We start from the raw sequence: 23,418 nt of genomic DNA, 5'->3' as shown, positions 1-23,418 counted from the left end.
TAGGGAAAGCGGGGGATGATGGAAAAAAGAAACAACAAATCTGGCGCAAAGTGCGACCTCGCGACCGCTGTTTTCTCTTTCATTTCCTCTCATTCTTTCTCTCTTTTCCTAGACAGGGCATCACCGACGAAAATTCGCGTTTCGTTAAAATCGTTAGGACTGCCAGGCGTTCGCTTAATTGCGACTCGGATTAAATATACAACGGTCCTTTTCACGAGTCGCGAAGGAGGTACGGAAGATTTTATACATTCCACTAAGATAATTATGGAATTTCGAGAGATAATTCATATCACAGATTTTCGAAACATCTCCATCTCAACGCGACGAGGAAACTCAACTAAGAAATTCAAGTTATTTTCCAGTTGTTATGATAATTATTGCATAATGAAGGAATTGTTCTACATTGCTTTACATCCTGATGCAACATAACGAAAATGGTTTACTAACCTTATTAACAAGTAATGCCGTTTCGTACGATAAAAATGGCGGAATTCCTGATATATATCCGATTCATCTGCGGCCGGATATAGCCGATTATCGTTTATGATAATCGGTTGGCCGACCGTTTTGTTCGATTTCGTGAACGAGCGGTCTGTTACATAATTAACGACGAATTTTCATGCCATGAATATGAAGCACGGCTAATGAGAACATTAATATTTCCCATCCCTCGTATCCCGTCGTCTATCCCTTCTCCCTGTTGCGGTCCGCATTAGGATCGATCGAACCGTTGCGTGAATCCCGCGTATATATTATAACGTTCCGAAGGCGATATCCACCGAAGGAAGACAAAAGGTTCTGATAGAATATCGCCGCGTGTCCGTCTCGCAAATGACCGCCATTCCGAGCAAATTTCCTTAACGCGAAAAATTTCTGCGCCGGCGATCGACGAAACTTTATTCCGCGAGAGGAGCAAACGTGCAATTACGCGAACAACAGCGGGAAGATTCATCGCGCCGGTAAATTTTATTATACGCATCCGAATGTATGGATGAACGCCAATTAATCGTGGGGATTTAATTAATCTAACGTAATGCGGCGCGGAAATAACCGGATGCGGGATTATTGTGCGGGACGCGTACCACTTTACGTGTTGTTCCCTCGATGGTATAATCTCTCCTGATTATCTTTTATTCCTTAATAATAATATATCCCCAATTTCCCGTAACGTTTCCCTCCTAAAGAAAACGCTTGGGTTCCTCTGGCATATACTGTATGCAGTAATCGCACGTACGATCGCGAGTATTCTTTAGACGGTGTATTACCATAGTAATTCATACGCCTACGTGAATCATTCGTACATTATACATCGCGGAACTTTATCTTTACATCTCGTTTCTCTATCCAATCAAAATTAAATCCTGCGTGGCCGCTCAAAGATTTACTTCCTTTAAAAATTAAATGTCGCCCGTGGGCAACTTGATACAAACGTGGGTGGCACGCGCATATTTTAGAAAGCATTACCACGGCATGCAAATTGTTTATTTGCCCAACAATAGGAAATTTTTAAATGCCATCGTAAAAGATTAAAAATTACCTCTTTCTCCGAACAATAATTTGATGGATTTTCTCCTCATCTTTATACAAAAAATTTATTAAATTGCAACACTCCAACGATAAAACTTTTTTTTAATAATGAAGATAAATAATATATTTATATCCTTATTGAAACCTAATCCTAAACGAAATATCGACTATAAAAATTTCTCACGAATTTGTCATAAGTTTTGTTTCAAGAGCAATATTTAAAAGCTCGTGGAAAAATTTACAGATGATATCGCGAATCATAAGTATACAAAAGTTATGTACACATTTTACATTACACATTCAATATTTAATATTCTAGCTATCAGGAAACAACACACTAAATCTAGAGTGATATCTCCTGCATAAGGCAACAAGTGTGTTGCGTAAAGGATCAGGATGTCCGTTGAAGTAGAGATTTACGAGCGATTTGCAGAATGCTGCAGAAACGTAGAACTTTTATGCACGCCGCTGAGATTGAAGAGAAACAAGAATGACTAACTGGTAATTGCAATAGCATCTTTGAATAAAAGTGAGATATCCTTCTAATCAGATTGGATAAATAGAAGTGGTAATTCATTGGACAAATCGATTTCTATATTTGCGTGCAAATCAACTAAAGCTAGCAGTGATACAATGTTGACGGATGACAAAGACAATACTCACAAAAAGTAAAAATATACGATTAAATTTCTTGGAACGTTTAATATTAAAAATTGGCATTTTTAATATTAAAAAGTTACGATAAATAAAAAATCAATTTTATCGAAAAATCTGTAACTGATATGTTGTACGACTTTAATATTTTTCAGATAGTAATAGTCGCAAATACGAATGTATCTAATCCGAATATTCTAAATTAACTCTCCGCTGGCCATGTTTGACTTTGAAGGCTCGATCAATATTTTGATTTTGTGAAATCCCGGTAGATGAATTTAAATGTAAAAAAATATCTCTAAAAAATATCAGTGTAAAAAAACAGCGGTGTTTATATAATTCTCACTGTGTTGGTATTAATATTAACTAATACGGTGAAAATGTTATAATATCCATATCGATATTGGAATATAAAAAATGAATACAATCCGAGTTCTTCCCAGAAGTCCCTATTTCTGCACAGTGTGCTTTTTTCTAATAACTAGAATATTAAACAACTTATACAAAGGATAATAAAAACTCATCATTGAAGCTTTCACAAGCATGCAAGAATTTTTTCAGATTTTTATACAGTCCGGAACAATACAAAAATATGCACTGAAGCTCGAAGACTCAGATTGTTGAAAACGGAAAGTGTAAAATTCCAAATCTTATTAAATTCCAGACCATTGTGCAAAGTCATAAACAGTTGCATTTATTCTTTGATAAAAAAAATCGCATAGAATATTGGAGTTTAAGATTTCTCAATGTAGTGAGAACACTCGTTAAGGCGTCTGACGTCGTCGCAACAAGCTTTGCTCGCTATTTTATGGCTGTCGCAATTAACAGATGGCCCGGTGTGCCTGCTTTCATTGCCGTTCAAAAACGTTTTGCAAATGACATCATCAAGGTTAATGGAGAAGAGCCACACATTTGACCTATTTTAAAGCGCGTGATTTTGAATAACGATAATTGTGGCAAGTTTTCTTTCGTGTGTCTCCACAATTTTTTTACCATCATTTTGTCACTTTTATTTCTTGTCTTAACGGTGAGTGTTTCTGAGGCTTTCTGTAATAAGCTTTTTAAGCCTTAGGTAGCAAGAACTTAACCAATCATAGTCGATTATTCTTCTCATATTCTGTAATTGTTCAACTTATTACGGCTTAAAACTTAAAACTTTATAAGAAAGCCTGTTACTTGCGTTGGCGAGTGTTAAGACTCGTCGCGCTATTTACTATTACTTGTAAATATTGTAATAAAATTGATATATTGACAGAAAGCTTACTTATATTTCTCATCAATCTGATTTCTAGTTATTTTAATACGTTGAGAAAAATTTCTGATTGAAAATGAACAAACCAGAAGATTCTAATCATATCAATTGGAATAGTTATTTTAAGAAACTATAAGAACTAGAATTATAATAGATTTAACCAGAAAATTTGTATTTATTCATCTTTAACTACAATTTCAATTAAACTCTTTTTTCAGTATATATTCTGTATTATAATATGTTTCTACATTCAATTATATGCACATTTTAAAGCACTTACACTTCAACTTTCTGTATCATTGTCTTCTTATCTAGCAGAGTTATAACCGCACTAGCTCCATTTGCACGGCGTCTATAGTTAACCAGAAACTGAGTATGCACGGTTATCTTTTTGGGGCACACTTCGTGCCTGGCGAGAGTGTAAATGCCAAAGGCATCGAAACAGAACGAGAGGAAACCAGATTAGGATTCTCGTCCGCGCCAAGTATCCGTTATGACGGCCGACGACCGAACTGAAATTTTGAAACACGTCGATAACAAAGAATTTGGCTTTTTGATTCGTTTTTCACGATATATGTATATTTATCAAGCGAATTTTCTCAAACAGAGTGCTATTTTCAACTTTATTCAATATTAAAAATCAGAAAAAGTAAATAGAAGCCTTGGGCTACATTTTTACTAGAAGAGTATCACGATGCTCTTCCAAGAATAACAATTGCGTTACGAATTTACTACATTTTCGGAACAACCCCTAAACATGAATGTTTCATACGATTTCTCGTCTCACATCCTTGTTTGCCAAGCAAGAGAGATCTATTTCGCAGAAGAGAGTTCTAGCGTGAAAAGATCGAAGGTTTATTTTAAAGAGGTAAAGATCGCTGCGCCGATCCCTTTCGAAGTTAAAGTGCACGGGGGCGGACAATGCCGATAGAGTGTGGAGGAAGGAGCGTGCTCGTCGCAAAATAACTTTTATCTTCCTCGGATGATAAATACCTTCCGCGCGACGAGGGGGTTGCAACGTATAGTAAAGTACATGTCTTAAAGGGTCGTTCGGTGACCCTTTTGTCGATTCGAACCCTTCTCTAAATGGAGAACTCGACCCCTCGAATCTAATCTCCATGATCCTCTCCAATCTGCCGCGCGGAGACTCGGGGGTGTGATGATACCTTGTAAATATAAGACATTTGATAATTGAAGATAGTAAAAAAAATAAACGATTTCCTCCTCGTCAAAAAGTGATTCTGGTAAGAATAATTTTCTTTCGGATTAAATCTACCTACTCGCAACAATATAACGTACCATAATTATATCACATCACTTCCATAAGTTCATATTTCATCTATTTCTATTTCTTCCTACGTATCTATTTCTTTCGCGGATATGATTTATATATATATTTTATTTTACTCCAATTTTAAGTTCGTACTTTAATAATAATTAATGTTGTTTTTCGCTTCCCCTGATATTATGTACATGTGTTACGTACATCTATATATAATACATAAGCATTCCAAATATGTACTGACGCACGATAAAAGATTTATCGTCATAAACGAGCTGCACACGGACGAGTATGGATTATAAGCTGACGAAAGCTGCTTTACCAATTGGCCGCAAAAATGAATTTTACACGAGACGCTCAGAAATTTCTATTAACTACAGCCAGGCGGATGCCAGGCTGCACAGGAAGTGCACTTTAAGCAGACTTCCGCATTTAATAATAGGGCAACCCTCTGGTCGCGAAAAGGGAACTAAAGGCACTTCTCTCTCCAAGAATGTTTATATATATTGTAGTTTATCGCTCCCTTACTTCAAAAGTGATACAACTCAAAAAATTAAGTTACCCAAACAGAAAAAAAATTATTTTTTAACTTAATAACAGAAAATGGATTAATTAAATAATATTGTTGGCAAAAAGAATATACTTGTAACATGATCGAATGTTATTTTGTCATTTTCGTTTCACAACTCTTAAGAAAACCATTCTTTTTGTGCTTTTGATATCTTACAAAATTATAACAAATCTGGAATAATTTATCAAAAGTGACATAAATGAACACATAATCAATAGCTAATTTACTTTGATCAGGTAAAATGACTAAATTCAAAATAAAACAATTTCTTCTTCAAACTTTAATAAAAAATCATCTTAATTCAAAGTGTTCTCTATAGAAAACTCTCCTTTTTATTTAACAAATTTGTTCACAGTAATAACTTGAAATTTTTTTAGTTATTTCATTTTTTAATTATATCACTTTTGAAGTAAAAGAGCGATATTATAATTAATAATAATTATGATATATATTTATAATTAGTGTGATTATATAATTAAATAATATTACATTATTACTTATTATAATTATATATTAATAGAGTATAAATATATATTATTGTATATATGTGAATATAAAATTTATATATATATATATTGTACATATAAACCTCGTTAATTAAATATTTCGATTTCTCGATTTATGTACACTCTATAACATTCGACATTTCTCGATTAGTATCGCAAACACGTTACCTGCTAAATACATATATCGAGAAGAAATCAAGAGCAACTTGCATAAGAAGACGGTAGTATTAGTGAGTTCTAAGCACTCTAGTAATATTGGAAAATTATAACCTAAGGGTTACAAACATCACAAGCTATCCCCAGAGTTGTTCACCGACCTTGGTATTCCCCTTTTTTTCCTTCTCTGCGTTTCTAGTCCTTTCATTTCTCTCTTTCGCCCTCTCTCGTTGGCGAGGATAGCGACGATGCCGAAGTATCCTCGGGGACGAGCTCCAAGTCCTATTTCATTGGACTTCGCCGAAAGTTCGAGGTCTCTGACGATTTGCGAAACTCCTCTAGACGCCTATAAATGGATATATTTATTTCCCAGCTACTCAGGAACTCATTCCTTTGGCTGACCAGTCGATTTACTAAATGAAACCGGAAGTGGATTGCCCATCACTGACGTACTTCTGATCTTCTTTGAAGCGAAAACTCAAAGAATCGTCTCCATCGTTTTTCCCCTCTTCACAAACAACGATCCATACAATTTTTCCATGAAAACGAATATTGCATATGCGAAAACGAGAGAGCGAAAATTCGACACGGTTTATGCACCAGAATTATTCTATATAATAAACGCCTTTTATTGTTTTGATTTAAAATTATGTCCTCAGAAATTATAAATATGAATATTCCGAATTATTCTTGCAGCTATCTCTCAACCAGTATTTTTATCATAAATATGAACATAATTCATGAAAATAATTATGAAGATAATTAGGTATATATATTTGTTGATTATATATATATATAATATAAAATTATATCTTTTTCATATATTACAATTGCAGTGACATAAAATCTAATACAAAAAGCACAAACCACGTGTATAAATGTAGATATATGTATTACGTATTTCAACTGCTTCTACTTTGGATAGACAGATAAACTTTAGAGAAAAAAAAGAGAAAGAGGGCACACATACACACGTACACTCATCACACGTTGGTGAGATTCGGTACAGCGAAGTTAAAAAAAAAAAGAGAGTACGGCGTTTAAAAAAGCAGATCGGGAAATCGACGGAGCGGGGTCAGAGTGAGAGTATACTGGGCGCGCTCCATGTGCGGGGCTTATCCTTTTCCAGGCGATTTACGTGCGAAGTTCGCGTGGAAGGAAGCGAATCGTTTATCACGCGGAGAGCTAATAGATAACACGGCGGTTACGTGTTCGAGCCTCGATCGGCGCCCCGCCGCCCTACCTTCATTCCCTCCTCTCTCGCCAAGTCCCTTCTACCCGCCTCTACACACCGCCGTGCCCTCTAACCCCGAGAAATTCACTTTATCTGTCTCGATCGGCGCGCAATACCGCGCAGTTCGATCCTACAATACCGGATTTACCCCGAACTTTGAGATACGATGTACCGGATGTGCGTAACTCTTTCCATGGCACGATCCTTGTCTCGCGAAGCGCACGTGCGCTACATGTTAAGCGTGTTTTTCTTGAAAATGAGAAGTCAAATCCTACTAATGAACCGCAACATTTCGCGAAGAATATAAGCAAAAATTTTGTCACCATCTAGCCATATAATAACGACGAGCGAATAGAGATTGATTCAGATTAAAATCTAGAACGCTATCGAGTGATACAATATTACTATCGACACGTGAATTTTACGTACAAGAAAATAAACCAATCTTAATTAATATAACACAAATTTTAATGAAAATAGTTATAATTTATATTTATAACTCTTATGTATTTATAACGTTTCTAAACCCAAATAACCTAATTATTAATTTCAAAAAAAAGAAAGAAGTAGCGCATATCAAATTCAATTTTGAACTGATATGGTCCAATGATGTGCCTTGTCATAGTACTTAAATAAAATACATACTGACACAACACATAATAACACAAAAATGCTTAAAAATTGTAATCACTTAATTACGCTCCGTTATAAACTGCTGTTATAAATAATTATCAACTTTGTTATAAACTCAGGAAGTCAAAATTAATTAATACATACGAAAGAACGATTTTGTATCTAAAAATTGAGCTAAGTACAGATCTGAAACTAATTTATTGAACCAAAAAATATTTATGTAGAAATCTCAAGTATGATGAATACTATCTTAAAAAACTTTGACATTCCAGCAACCAATTTGAGCATCATACATAAATATTTTAATAGATCAATAAAATTATTTTTAGATCTGTATCAAGTTATATTTTTAAATACTTCAGCAATCCGCTCTTTAGGTGTAAAAAACGGATAGAATTTTTAAAAGCTTGTCTCCGGATGTCTTAGTTTTTAGCATTGCAGATTGGACCTTCTAATGATTACTGAAGGTTTAGCTTAACGTTTATTGAACTTATTCACTTGTATTGTACATACAAAGTATCGATAGCATTCTAGAATTAAAGAAATTCACGACTGAAAAGTCGAGATTTGAGTTGATACGCGTTGAAACAAATGAAAATTATAATTGTAGCTTTTTAATTCGAGTTTGGTTTTACGAAAAAGAAATGCAAACTTGTAAAATATGTGATGTTAGCTACAAGAATAAAAGAATTAAAACCTCGCTAGCATAAAACGCATACCTTCTTGCGACAGTGAGTGTCAATTCGACTCTCATCAGGAATCTCATTTTATCGGCATCGTCAACAACGCCCGGAAGACAGTATACTGTCAAATGGCTTATACTATACATGCGCGGACAAGGGTTATCATCGGATTTTATATCACGGAAATGCGGCGCGCCGCGATGAGTAGCATTGACCGTTTTATGATGTCCTTCTCGCGACAATATCCGATTTATGGAGCGCATCTGAATAAGTACAATCATTGTCTCGACGGGAAAAAAAAAAACACGCGCGATGACCTTTTCTAGCAGACAGTCGTAAGTTTTATACTGTTTTCCCCGGCGCGTCTCGCAATTAATCTAACGCGTCCTCGTCTTGTTTTTCCTTCTTTCTCAAAATGAAATTAATGAGAATTTACTTTGAACGATGCCAAAAAAAAAAGGATAGAGAGAAAACCACTTTTTGTACAGTAAATTTAATTTTACTAAGATATACAGAGTGTAATTGAAATAACGTCCACTAATTATACAGTGCTATTCCTAATAAAAACTAAGTCGAAAAGTCTATCATTTTGCAATTTTCGCAATAGTTAATGAGAAATTAATTTCTAAATATTGCCGAATAAACGGATAAAATCGATGTATTATATAAGACAATTTTGAGATATCTTTCCGTGTTCTTTGTGAAATATTTTGAAGATTTTTCTTAAAGAACTCTTAAAGATATCTTAAAGCTATCTTATACGTCAGTTTTAGACATTTTGCTCATTGGGTAACTAAAAAAAATATTGCAAAAATTGCAAAATGGTAGAGGACTTTTCGTCTCAGTTTTTTATTAGGAATAGTATTGTAGGATTAGTGGGCGTTATTTCAGTTACACCCTGTATATTATACATATACATAGTAAAAAATACTATGGTGTTTCTGACTCATAGTTTAATCGCAATACATTGCAATCGTTAATGCAAAATGCGTAATAATTTATGTTAATTTGCATTACAAAAGGAGAAAAGCCATATTGCGCAAATAATTCACACTACTGTGAAATTATTTACCAAAGCAATGAACAGCAATAAATTAAATATTAATACTTTACGTCGCAAAGAAAAAAGCATTAATCAATGTTCTGCATGTTCCTTGTAAAAGAGTATCAAACAATAATCGTAAATCACAATTAATTTACAAGAGAGAAAACCGAGTGGACCATCAGGTGTGAGAAGTGATAAGGGCTTTGATTCCTACTTGATAGTAAAAAATGCGAATCGACGGACACTTCGAGTGAGTGTAACGGGTGTAATAGAGCGTGCTCGTGGTTTTACGTGGAAAAGTGAGCCGGAATAGAAGGATGAGGAAAGCGGGAGGGACGAGCTATTTTCACGCGTCACAGAGATGGTAATTGAGTCGTGCCGCTCGAAAGATCGAGTCACCCTCCACTCACTGAGGAGACACGAAGGAGATTCAAGGTGACACACGTGCACACATACGAGGTGCCGGTAGAAATACCGATACGAAAACCAGGTTTAGAGTTAAATCTTTCGTTAAATTGGAGGAGACGAGCTCTCTCTCTCTCTCTCTCTCTCTCTCTCTCGCAAAATGCAATAGCAAAACTTTGACAGCATATCTTCAAAGTTTTAACATCGTAGAGGTAGTACTTCATTTTATTTCAGAATTTTAATTATTATCTGAACCATACTGAAGTTGACTCTTAATCTGTTTGCATACAATGCTACTTTAACTTCCATACATGTTAAAAATATGTAAGAGCATTAAACTTTTTCCCCAAGCAATTTCAAAAACAGTTTTATTAATGCTTTCCAGTACTACCACCGAGTATTTTCAGCATCTGCTTCTGTGTACGGTACTTATATGACGATAGCACCCGATTTCCACTTTTCGCTCCAGCTTCCGATGCTTCCAATGCACTTCCGATGCCAACGAACGAATAGTATTTCCGTGCGGTGAATCGCGCGGAATCTATTTTCGCGACGGAGTGACGTATTCGCGGCTGAACCGTTCAATGACGGCGAAAGCCGGTGCGCGAGTAAAAGTAATCTATCATAACGACATTCTGCCTCCAAGATATTCCGACGAGGGTGGCAAACTTAGGCTGAGTGATTCGGGCACGCATAAGTGCAAATATTAATTTTAAAAAATTGAAAAAAGTATAATCGTTGATAAACATTTGACCCCCGCATTTTTTTTTACACCGAAAAGAAAAAGATTATTCATCAAAATTTACGATTTTTTTCAAAAATTATTTAAAAAGCAAATATATAAATGTTATAATATTTCAAGAAATTTTTTCCACACATTCCAAAATTATAAAAGAAATTAATGTTCTGTATTCTTGATCATTATCGTAGATAAAACTATAGCCGAAATGAGAGCAGTAGATAAACACACTTTTGGTCAGACACGCTGAGACAGAAACTAACGCATATTCTCTATTACCTAATTCAGAATTTTTACAAATTTTTTTATTCTAATATAAAATGATTTATAATGAGATAAAAAAACTTTTTATTTTAAAAATTATTTAACAAAGGAAGAGAAAATGCTTCGATATTTCAAGAAATTTTTTTTCACACATCCCAAAGTTATAACTGTAATATAATATATAACTTATAAATGTTTTTCTTTGAGTAAATTTTCACGTTGTAAGGAATTACTTATAATAAAAATAAAAGTGCGAATAATTATAAAATAATAAAACTACATATATAGTTATATATAAAGGCTAGCTACAATCTAAATGTAAAATATCTGACAACATTACGGTATTTTTTCAGTCCTTTAAAGTCACTCACATGCTGGTAGTAGCGAGTTGATTAAAGGGCTATAGGCCGAAAGTGTCAAGTCGAGGATTCGCCGAGGAACGGTTTTCACGTACGTCACGTTCTCGGAAATTTGCCATCCAGGAAATCGCGAGGACGAGAAACCGCCATGCTCCGCATACGCTTTGATGTCCTGGCGAATAACGTAAGCTCGTGACACAAAGGCGAAAGCCCCGAGAGAAGAAGGTCTCGGCTTCAAAGAGGAAACACTTCGCGAAGAGGCGGTTTCACGCAGGAAATCGTCCGAAGATGAGACAGAAACAGTCATTCTGCGGCATATGGACCAGATATTAATTTTAGGTGCTACAGAGGTTACCGGGTGAATATTTCATCAGGATATTGTGCAAGCATATCGCTGTCAACTGGAAACATTAATTCAGATTACTCACGATCGAATCCCGATTTTAACCAGTATTATTAATGATTCATATTAGCGAATAATTACTATTGGTATGCTAAATTTGAGGTGTTAATCCCTTCATTTGTAATATGCACTGAAATATGTATCATTACCACTATGATCAATTTCACGGATTTCATATTTACATAGCTTGTGAAAAACGTACGGAAAAATAGTTTTGCTGAAGTATCTAAAAATTTAGCTAAATATACAAATCTGAAAATAATTTTATTGGACTAATAAAATAATTATATGGAAGACGCTTAAACTTGTTAAAATATCAAAACTTTTGCAGCATGTTTGCAACTTTTGCTCATCATGTTTGAGTTTCCTACATAATTATTATAGTTTAACAAAATTCTTTTCAGATCCGTATCTATTTTTAGATACTTTAGCAAAATCGTTCTTTCCGTGTAGAGACATTTCCCTCTTTAAGTAAATATTCAGCGGAGAATCAATGATACAAAATATGATAGCATTAACAAAATAAGACAAGAAAATATTCATGAGCGGATACAAGATGCGTGAATCCGCAGTGCCGGAGGTAAAAGACGCTCGGAGTTACTCGCGAAACACGGAGGAACTTCCGGTAATGAGATGGGGAAAGAGCGGATCCCGTAACGAGGAAATAAATGCTAATGGTCAGCTTGTTCCTCGGCATGCCGGGAGCGTGTCACGCTCTAACGATACCTGGAGGCTTGTACACTGATAAGACCCGTTGCCCCTGTAAGTTTACGCGCGGAATAAAGATAAGCCAATGCGTCATGGCGCCCCGCGCGCGCGTTGCGTCGCATTTGCCAATGCGGGTCGTAAGTCGGAGCACGCTGCATTTTGAAACAATCGCGATCGTTAAGTCCATTGTGCAATGTACCGTGCACACAATGATACGGTGAAAACATGAAACCGTCTGGAACGAGACGGATCTCAGAGGCATTATTAGGAGCTTCTGAATGCTAAAACGGCAGCCGCTGATCCGCCGGCGCATTTCGGTTTACTGTCACTTTTGTACTCTGTTAAATCTATAGTGTCAAATTTAACCTAACGTGAGTCGCTACTGCTCCTACTAAATATATCGTTATTTTTTATCAAAACGATAGTTAAATTTGACACTATATTGTGTCAATTTGACACTATACATATAGTGTTAAATTGATACTGTATAGTGTCAAATATAACCATTGGTTTAGTATAAAATTACGAAATGATTGAGTAGGAGCAATGGCGACTCACGTTTAGTTAAATTTTACACAGTATATCCCTACTATATTCTCTTTCGCGCGGATCACGCTTTCGAATCAGCGTCCGTGACGCATGAGGGAAGTTGATTCGTTCGAATAAAGCGGTATAAAGAACTGAACGATCAAACCCTTTTATGATCGCGCGCACGATTGAAAACGACGCAACGGCAATCGATGCGTGGTTAATAACAAATCCTGTCGTAACATTCGACTCGAAATAAAAGCGGTCCATTCTATTTCCCTTTCAATTTGTTGTTGTTCAAACATGCATAAACATTACACCGGGGTGAACGAAGGATCCGTGGCAATATTTATACGTGTTGGTAAAGTATTTCATTGTAATAAAAATACAGAAAATACTGCTTAAAAAAAGAGAAAAAAGAGGAAAGGAAGGAAAGAGAGGAGAGAGAGAGAGAGAAGTAAAAAAAAATTCGCATTAGCGGTCTATTTCGAAGTATTGCACAAATAGAAAGAGATAAATTCACACATCATCGGAAAACCTTTTCATTCTAATATTAACGTGAATTCCATACACTTTGACGTGTACGTCATTCCAAACCTGTTTCAACCCCCTGGGACGCTCTTTTGTGCATTACATGTTCCGATGTAACATCCCTGACGACTGGACTGACAATATACTAACACATTCGTCACTGTCACCCACGAGACGTCTCTTATTTCACGGCCGGAAACGACGGTAAACGGTACATAGGTAGACAGACAATCGAATGGGGAATCTCGATTTTTCTTCCAGAAACAGCTAGTAGTTATAGTCTTCTTATAGCGCGTCATTATCGTGTCACGAGTTCGTTTTTATCACTGGGACTGGTTTAATCCTTTAAGAGCCTTCTAACAAAGAAACTTAAAAAGAAGATCTTGTTTTCTAAGGGATTTTGGGGTCGCTAAATTCAATTCTGGCCTCAAAAAAGGCTAAAATTTAAATTAAAAAAAAATAATCTGATTATCATAAAAGCTCTCTCTCAATTTTAGAATTTGTTGGCATCGTTGAGTTTACTCTGAAAATGTTGAATTTCAAAAGGATATATAGTAAGCTTCAATGAAAGAGAATGTAGTGTCACAGAGCTCATAATTAGAGTTTGAAAATCAATTTAAAAGCGTAGCACTGAGCTTCAAACAAATCAAAACCGAAAACTTAATGTTATTTCGCAATTAAAAATTCCCTAAAACTGAGTTTTATGATAATCAGATTTTTTTGAATTCTATTCATCATATTTCCAACGTATTGAATTTTTTACCTCAGATTTGAATAAAACATTATCAAATTAAGCCAAATTTCATGAAAATTAAGCAAGCAATTTACAAAATAAAAAAGGATATCCAAAACAGGGTCATTCACAAAGGGATTAATCAACCGCAATATAATTCTCGCGCAATGTCTGCCGATTTTTTGTGAGAGTGGTCTTTACTTTCTTTCCTCATGGATATTCCACGAAATGTTAACGGATGTTCGGACTTATTCGAAATCGTTATGCGAAATCCGCGGTAGATATAAAAGCTAATGAATCCACTCGCAATATAATCGAAACTGCATCCACCTGTGCACTCGATGCGCTCAAAAATGCCTAAGAACGAGCCTCAAACGTGACACTGTTACCGTTTTATTTTCATCCAACGACCATCTTTAGATCTATATTTCCAGGCTGAAACAAAACGGGAGCAGATCTTTGCCAGCTGTTTGCACACGGTTGTTTCCATAAAAGTTTAATTAATTAAGCCGTTGCGTCGTATTTGATTAACGCCGTGGGATCTTCCGCGTTTCACGAAAATTGCACGAGTACACAAGTGACGATTCATCGCGTTAGCGTTGGAAGCACGCTTAATAAAAGCATCATGACATCAATGGATTAATGCAGTGAGCTGCAGTTGCGATACATTGACGCATTAGATCAGCTTAATATACCAGAGACTGCATGAGCGATGGAAAACATTGGCATTGACTAACTGTTATTTTCAATACGTAAAACATCGACGCCAATATTTATTATCACGCTAAAATGATTGATTCACATGCGATTATATGTCCCAACAGAATTGCCATTTATATTTAATGTGGTAAAGAGCTGCACGACCGAATCTACGTCAAATTTACTAAATTACGAAATTTATGTTGCACATACAATATACTAGTCAGATTTTATAAAGCGATGCACATATTTCACGATAATTAATGCCGTAAATTACAAGATAATTGCAAAGTTCAAATTACAAGGATAATAGAAGAGGATAACATGACACACGATAGAAGTGCATCTAATTAGTATTTGTCTATGTATTATTTTGAAATAAAATGAAATAAAACAATCGTCTATTGTCCATCCTGTCTGATATCATTTATGATAGCTTACGTAAGGCATTTTTCCAATATGAAATAATAAAGGAACCGAGTTAATTTTCTACGGTAATTTTTATCATGCAGCGAGATTATTAGGAGTAAGCTGGGGCATATTAAACCGAATGCCGCTTGGCAGCAGCCCGGGCGGTAGTAGAGATGTATCGCGACGTTAATTAAGACGGATGTGTGCCTGCGAGATATTAGGACCTCTTCCCATATCCTTCACGAACCACATCGTCCCAGGAAAGAGCCTTTCAGCGGAAGTAGTGGTAATACGCGGATAAAGTGACGATGTACATTGCTTTGTGGCTTACCATCGTCAGGGACGCGCCCGTCCCGCGTGCGTACTGGAATTCCTGGACACTCACCTGGAAACAAAAGAAAAAGTAGAGGGTTAAGAATGTCACATCGATGATTCAAAATGTTTATCAAGAATAAGTGATAAGTGATCGCGAGTATCATATGATGGTAAATTATTATATACTGAGAAAAATTGGTATCTAGCTACAAATTTTTACACTTTAGCAAAATATTCTTTCTATGCCTACATATTTTAATGTTTATATAAAAAGTTTTTCCCGACATACACACAACGGAAAGAGTCTGGTTGCATTAATCGGAATTCTAGTTGAAAATGAACAAACCAGAAGATTTTGATTATATAAATAATTATTCTGTTTATCTCAATTCTGTTTATCTAGAATTATAATATATTCAACCAGAAAATTATGACATATCTATTTTTAATTAATTACAATTGATACAATTAGATTCTTTTTCCAGTGTACGTCAGAAAAAAATTTAAAAACTTTTTATTTAAATGTTAGAATATCCATATATGGAAAAAACGATTTTACTACAGTATTTAAAAATTTAGCTAGATACAGATCTGAAAATAATTTTAGTAGACTATCGAAATTATGTGGAACGCTTAAGCGCTGATGACAATGCTGCAAAAAGTTTTCATATTCTAGCAATCAGTTTGAGCGTTCTACATAATTATTTTGAAAGTCCAAACAAAATCATTTTTAGACTTGTAGCTGGCTAAATTTTTAAATAAGCAAAATTCGTTTCTTTCGTGTAGAAATCAGAGATAAAAAAGTACCAGTGTACTTTTTTTAGTTCTGTATTTGATATAATTCGGATAGATAAGATCTAATTGATCACTTGATCGAATTATTGCACAAGAGCTATTGGAGAATTTTTATTTTTTTTTTCCAAGTTAATGTCGAACTTTCGTTCTTAACATACACCGAATATTGCAGGCTCATTCCAATCTTTACTCGCGTTAGTTAAAAGCTTCCTTTTTCTGCGATTTAATTCGCGGAGCAAAAGCGCGAGCTCGGAGCAGATATCGATGATGCACTTGGTGAGATTCACGGCGCGAGTTATCTCGATCGTGCCATCTGGCACACATGGTCTGAGTTCGCGAGATATCTCGGCTGCGCCACCTAATAGCCAGATTAACACGTCGACAAGCGAACCTATCGACCAAATCACACATATGGTGTATAGTTTGCTCGAATCGCATCGTAACGGATAACCTAATTTCCTGTCGCCATGCGGAAAATTTGCCTCACGTTACACGTGTTGTTTGCATGTTCATAATTCAATAATGCATATATAAATTGTATAATCTGTGTCTATATATAGTATAACACATATATACTAAGAATGTCTGGTTGGACGAGCCAGAATTGAGAAGATTCTGATATCAATAACAATTCCGATTATCTCAACTTAGAATTCTAATAGGTTTAATTAGAAAATTCTAATTCATCCATTTTCAACCAGAATTCTAATTAATGTCAACCAGACATTTTTCATGCAGGAATAATACATATTATACTTTCTCAGGAATTATTTTTGTGTTGCTGTTACACTATGCGTCAATCAATTATTATTATTATTAAAATCGCACAAGAATATCGTGGCACGGATGGTGCATCTCGTTGTACGGAGTGATGAAAAAATATCGTAAAATTATAACATTTATGTGATTGGAAAACATTTTGTAAAAATTGCACGACAGCGTAAAAAATAAATATTAAACAAATTTCAAGCTCACACGTGCGTACTATTTATAACGCTAAAAAAAAATAGCGTACGGAATTTTCTGATAGAAGCTAATAACAGAGCGAGATTTCATGGATATCATAAAGATCATCCACGTGCACGAACGATAAACGCGATAAGAAAATTCCGGGTATGTGTTACTGAAAAGGGCAACTGAAGAGAACAAGTGGGAAAGAAATCCCACTGGATGTAGTTCAAGCACGTGTTTACATAAATACCGAGGACGCGATCGATAGCGTTTTACCACCTTTGTCACGCAACTTCGACGATTGGCTGACTTTTATTCTCCACGCGAGCCTTTATGCATGCTCTTTGACACGGAATCGACAAGGCGGAACCGTGCGCTCCGATATCGGTCATTCGGAACTCGTTCTCGCAAGTGGACATGCAATTAGTAATACGAAACAGGTCTCGCAGAAATCTTTAATTATACGCGTTGCGTATTATATACATCATCACGAAGCTACCAATCGATATCGCTGATCGAGACCTTCGCGTATTAGTAAACCGTAAACGAGACTGACTGCACCAAAGCTCGTTACGCCAATTTCGATCGACTCGATCGTCTTTTTCCTACGCTGTAATTGCGGAAGTTGCGAACGTACTCTTACACGAGGGTGTGAGAAAAGGACTCCATCATGCATCTCTCGAATTTCTTCGCGAATTCCAAATACGTACGACATCACAAGAATTCCATTAATACTATTAATTATGCATTAAAAATGTACTGGCTAAATAGTCTCAGCATAAAGTGATGTAATAACTTTTGGCTTTATCAGTGTACCAGATATATAGTTTTTATAAAAAGTGACTGGAATTAATATACTTTCCATAAAAAAATAATTTTATATACATATAAAATAATTCACAATAAGATCAATATTATAATAAAACATACTTAACAATACAATTTTATATAGTTAAAATAAAATTTTTCTCACTTTATTTTAATTGTTTTTTGAAACATGTCCACTTCTTGTTGAAAAAATTTTTTACCAGGTTGTAAATCGCCGACAAATTTATTGAATTACTCTTAAATACAATATAAAAAGATTAATTTTTCCCATAATTTTTTCATTTGGTTAAAAAATATGTGTAATACATCCTTAATTGCATAAAATTAAACTATAACGCAATATTTCTGATAACTGTTATACTTTTAGGAAAGCGAGGAAGAAGATTTAATGCAGTCCAGTGCAGCAATAAGGCCTATAAGTATTTAATAATTACAATAACTTTTGAAAGACTTTCTAAACTCTTTTTAAAACTGAACATATATATATATTTATATACCTATAAATCTATCCTCTATGTTTAAGTAAATTTCATTAATTCGCCAATATAAACTTGAGGAGTGACTCCAACACCCTATCGGATTTCGGCAAACAGTACTTTTCATCCGAACAGCCTCCACCCTTGATAGACAGTCAGATGGAACTAGATACAGCCCTTACGGCACTAAAGCGTTCACATTCTCTAAGCAAGTTCCAAGAAGCAGATGGATTTAAGAGGAGAATTTGTCAAGTAATTATGACAGTGAAAAGACTATTTATCTTGTTGTATTAGCACATGGATGATGACTGCCCAAGAAGGGAACATCGATGAAATTAACGGAAGTAACCGTCGGTGTTTACGCGCAACTGAGCACGTACACGACCGAATATGTATGCGTGCATATGTATGCATGAACACCTTTGTGAGATTAAGCTCGTTGCCTGTCCGACGTGTAAGTATACGCGTAGAGCCCACGTCGATACACATGCGTGACGCGTGTAAACGTGCACCGAAAGCTGCATCCATACAAGTTACATGTATAGGCATGTTCCTATAGACGCTGTCAGCGTCCTTCCAATAATAACTATACGAGTAGCTGCATTGATAATATTAACTCAAAATACGTCGGAGGTACCATTACGTGAGTTGGAGAAGTGAAAAGGTTTCGATTAATTGAGCCTTAGCGGCACGAGCGGATAACGAAATCTTATTTTTCTGTCAATTGCAAGTGGACTATTTTCTATCAAAACTTTTAATTCGTTCAATTTCGAACGGGTTTTAATTTAACAGACTCTCAACTTCCGACTTACTCGAAGAGTATTTAATGAAAATTGAAGAGTTGCGAAACAAGCGAGGTTTTCTCTCTTATTCATCCCTTCTTTTTTATTTTTATGTTTTTTAAAGAGAGGGCAAAAACCTTCAAGATATCTTGAATACATATGTATCTCCGATCCTCGAGGGTCAACTGGGATTTTTACATCAACTAATAACTCCTTCGGTGTTCCTTGGCGTTCATCAGGACATTCAGGAAACAGCAGTGTACTATTTGGATCTCCCTCTTCATTAGGTCTGTTCTTTTTAGCTGAACTTTTGCACCAGTTCATCTTTCTTCCTTTTCTCTTCAGGAGGAAAGAAGAAGAAAGATGAACTGGTGTAAAAGTTCAGCCAAAAAGAACAGGCCTTTTGTCTCTTTCTTTCTTTCCTTCTTCCCTCCCTCCTTTCCTCTCATTCTCTTTCACTCTCTCGATTTTTTTCATTCACAAGAAAACTGCAAGAAACACATGCCAACCGCTGACGTGCATGCAGGAAGAGTTAATGTGTTTCCGTCGAGTATGTCCGTTCGCAGAAGTATGTACATACAAGCGCCTTATGATACTAATTGATAGACAGACAAGAGACGGCTGGATCAACCATAAAAGCGTGCTGGCACAGGGTGCACCCTTCCGCTTCACGATAGTCTTCGACTTCTCCTCGCTTCCGCCTACTAGCTCGCTCGACAATGGACACGCCACTAGGAAGAATGTCGGCGCATGCCTCAGCAACAATGCACGAACAATGCCGCGTAACGACTTCGGCTTTCTCTCTCTCTCTCTCTCTCTCTCTCTCACACACACCACACACATACACACACACATTTTCTGTCCCTCTTTCACAAATTGGCGCCGCGAATCACCGAGAAAGACGTCGACTCGATGCAAACTTGTTTCGGGAAGAAACGACTATTCCCAACCAACACAGTTTGATAAGCGATTCACGTCACTGCATGTTGCGTTTTCTGCAAAAATATGGAAATGTTCACCGAGACTCAAAGCGATGCCCCAGTTTTTGTCAATGGCGACCATTAATCGAGAATGTACAGACTTTTTATATCATTAAAGAAAAGTTTAAAATTGAAGAAGGTTGGTTAGTGGCGAATGCAAGAAACATGAATTTAAATAATTTTAAATATTAACGGATAATCAGATTGTAAGTATCAATCAATAAGTTGTTTTAAGTTATTATATGATAACTTATAACCTTTTTAGTATTTTTTACTTTATAAAGTACTTTTATAATATACCTATTTTTCGTTACTGAATCTCTAGCTGACTCTTACCTCGCGACAAACTCAATCAATGGAATCAGCGAAGAGAAGGAATTAGTATTAAATCCTGATTAAACCATCCTTATAGTCTCGAATCTTCTCATCGCGTGGACCTCGAATTTTCCGTTTTCAACTAAGTTCTCCACAAAACCAACATACAGCGATCAGAAAAAAGACAGTGGTGACCATTCAGGACATGGAAGCAGGTGGTGAGGAACACAATGGACAGATAATAGCCGGGATTGATGGATTGATAGTAGAGAGAGAGGCTTAACGGTTGTAAGGCGATTGTGCGGCGGCGCAAGGAAATATAATTTTCCGATCTGCCACCGATCAGGAGGAGGCAGAGGGATATCGAAATATCCTACAAAGAAAGCAAGGAAAGAGTAATTCCACATACAGCTACGTAAGATATCTTGATGCCAACTAGTTATCCGCGAGAGGCATTAAGGTACGTACGGCCGAAGATACATATGGAAGGACCAATGGCGGAAGAGATAGAGAGAGAAGGAGCAGAATCAGAATGAGCGCGGGGAAACAGCGAGAAACGAGAGGGTGAAATCGCAACATCTAGATGGACTTCCAGGATCGACCTTCCACTCGAGTAATGAGAAAATCACAAAAGACGTGTCATTTCAATGGATCTCCGGTATCTGTCGCGTCTCTCTCTCTCTCTCTCCCCTCTTTTTCTATTAGGAATCCTTTTTCATTCGACTACCAACGACAATCTATGAAGGCTAATAACCTATATCAGCTCTGTCCAGAAGCTTATTATCGAATTTATCTTTAAAAAAGGAATCGTCTTGTACTATAATACGCATTGTTGTGTCATACGTTTCCCGATTGATTAATTTGATGTTCGCTATGTCGAGATCTTATTATAGAATTTTCACTATTGTAATACAAGCAGTGCATACTGAGAGAAAAATTTTTGTAACTGTATTCGTAACTGTGATTATATGTTTTATCATAATTGTGGTTATTACTATTATGATATTATAACTATACATTATATTAACAAGTACATATAGCTGGCACCGAAAATGACTATAAATTATAATTAAATTACAGTAATTGTAATCACTTTTATGGTAATAATAACTATAATATATAGTCACTTTCGGGACCAACTATGAAAGTATATAACATATATTTAGTAATAGAACCATAAATATATAATTACTATTACTGACATTATAGCAGTAATAACCATATTATGGTAACATGTAAATATAGTCATAAAATATCAACAACTTTTCTCTCAGTATACAGATAAAGTACGCCCATAGGTATACAACGGAAAATACCAAATCATTGAGTCGAATAACGAGCAAAATTCAAACTCTTGATTGCAAATTACTTTCAAACCAGCTTTTAAAATTGATTACGATTATATTTATACAGACACTTACTATTTTTTCGCAGCATAATCTTCCAAAATTATCCTACTCATGCGCACTTGAAAGTGTTAAAAGTGTCGCTGATGCGCCGTCTGACAAAATTTAGTCTCAAAAGAATTTCGCGGAATGATCAGAGATCGCAGGTTAATAATACCAGCGAAAAACTATTTAGTGGGTCGATTTATTCAGGAACACGTAGCGGCCATTAATGCGCGATAGCACCGGCTGATCGTAGACGACGATACGAAGAGATTTAAGTATCGGCTGACTGGGCGGTTTCCAAGGCTTTTCCTCTGTGCGGGAGTGGCAACCATCTTTCCAAACGGTTTATTTACCCGTCTTCGATTCTCGTTTGCATACGTACGAAAATGGTTTCCCGAATTTTTAAGAAAATTAGCTCGGAGTTGACCGGCGCGACACTGAGATTTTTTTTTTCTATTTCAGTTAAGTATCTTTTTACACGATATTTTCACGATTTCTGTAGATAAGGAAAGTTCGTTCGATGAAAAAACGATGTATTAAACGTCTAAGAATATATACGAGGGAATTAAATCAGAGCCTCAGTTAATAAGTTGATTGCAAAGAGTTCGAAGAAGTCTTGCCTTAAAAATTCAAGTAGTCTCTCGCCGAGCAGGAAATTTAAAGAGTCAACGACGGAAAATTACAAATTATATCTTCTTCAAAGAGAATTGACTTTTTTAATTTACCTTAAGAAATCCTGACGGTTATACGCATTATTCTGGAGCACCTCTCATGCATACATCAGATACGAAACTGCCAGCGGGATTACTTTTATTTTCACAACGGAACGCGTTTAAACAGGGACGGGGAAACGAAAGGGAAAAGGAAGGAACGTCAGAAGGAGGCTGCTTTCTACGAAAGGAAGGTAAGAGCAGATGGATTTCATACAAAGAGCCCGTTATTTCATAATGCACGTGGATACTAAACGGACACGCGATGGACGTTAACGCGCACAGGGAGAAATGTGATGTAAAAATACAGTCGGGAAAAACAATACGCATCTTCCCGTTCCGACCACCGTGCCGTTGCCGACACCGTCACACCATTCCGTTTCGTTTTATGAAACAAATACTCGCTTCCTTTGAAATTCGCGATACAGAAAAGAAGAAAAGGAAGAGTTAAACAAAAAAAGAAGACGATAGAGAAATTGCAGGGATGCGCGAAGGATTACATCGCGGTGTCTTCGCGCTTTTACTTTGACTTCCTCTGACACGAGCAATCTC

The 23,418-nt window shown here is 36.0% G+C and overlaps 1 protein-coding gene across 2 annotated transcripts in view; it reads right to left on the bottom strand.

Moving 5' to 3' along the window:
* Positions 1-23,418, bottom strand: part of heph (polypyrimidine tract-binding protein 1 heph) — a 375,570-nt gene that overhangs the window by 185,124 nt on the left and 167,028 nt on the right. The window contains exon 2 of one of the 2 annotated variants that reach the window (XM_018461599.1): positions 15,655-15,708. The exons of the other annotated variant lie outside the window; for it this stretch is intronic. Coding sequence (XP_018317101.1) covers positions 15,655-15,708 — 54 coding nt within the window. The remainder of the gene's footprint in view (positions 1-15,654; positions 15,709-23,418) is intronic. 2 annotated transcript variants of the gene reach the window in all.

Source organism: Mycetomoellerius zeteki, unplaced genomic scaffold, assembly GCF_001594055.1.
Source record: "Mycetomoellerius zeteki isolate Tzet28-1 unplaced genomic scaffold, Tzet1.0 scaffold124, whole genome shotgun sequence".
Lineage (NCBI taxonomy): Eukaryota > Metazoa > Arthropoda > Insecta > Hymenoptera > Formicidae > Mycetomoellerius > Mycetomoellerius zeteki.
Note: the sequence above shows the minus strand (reverse complement) of the source record. Positions and strands in the feature narration are given on the sequence as shown.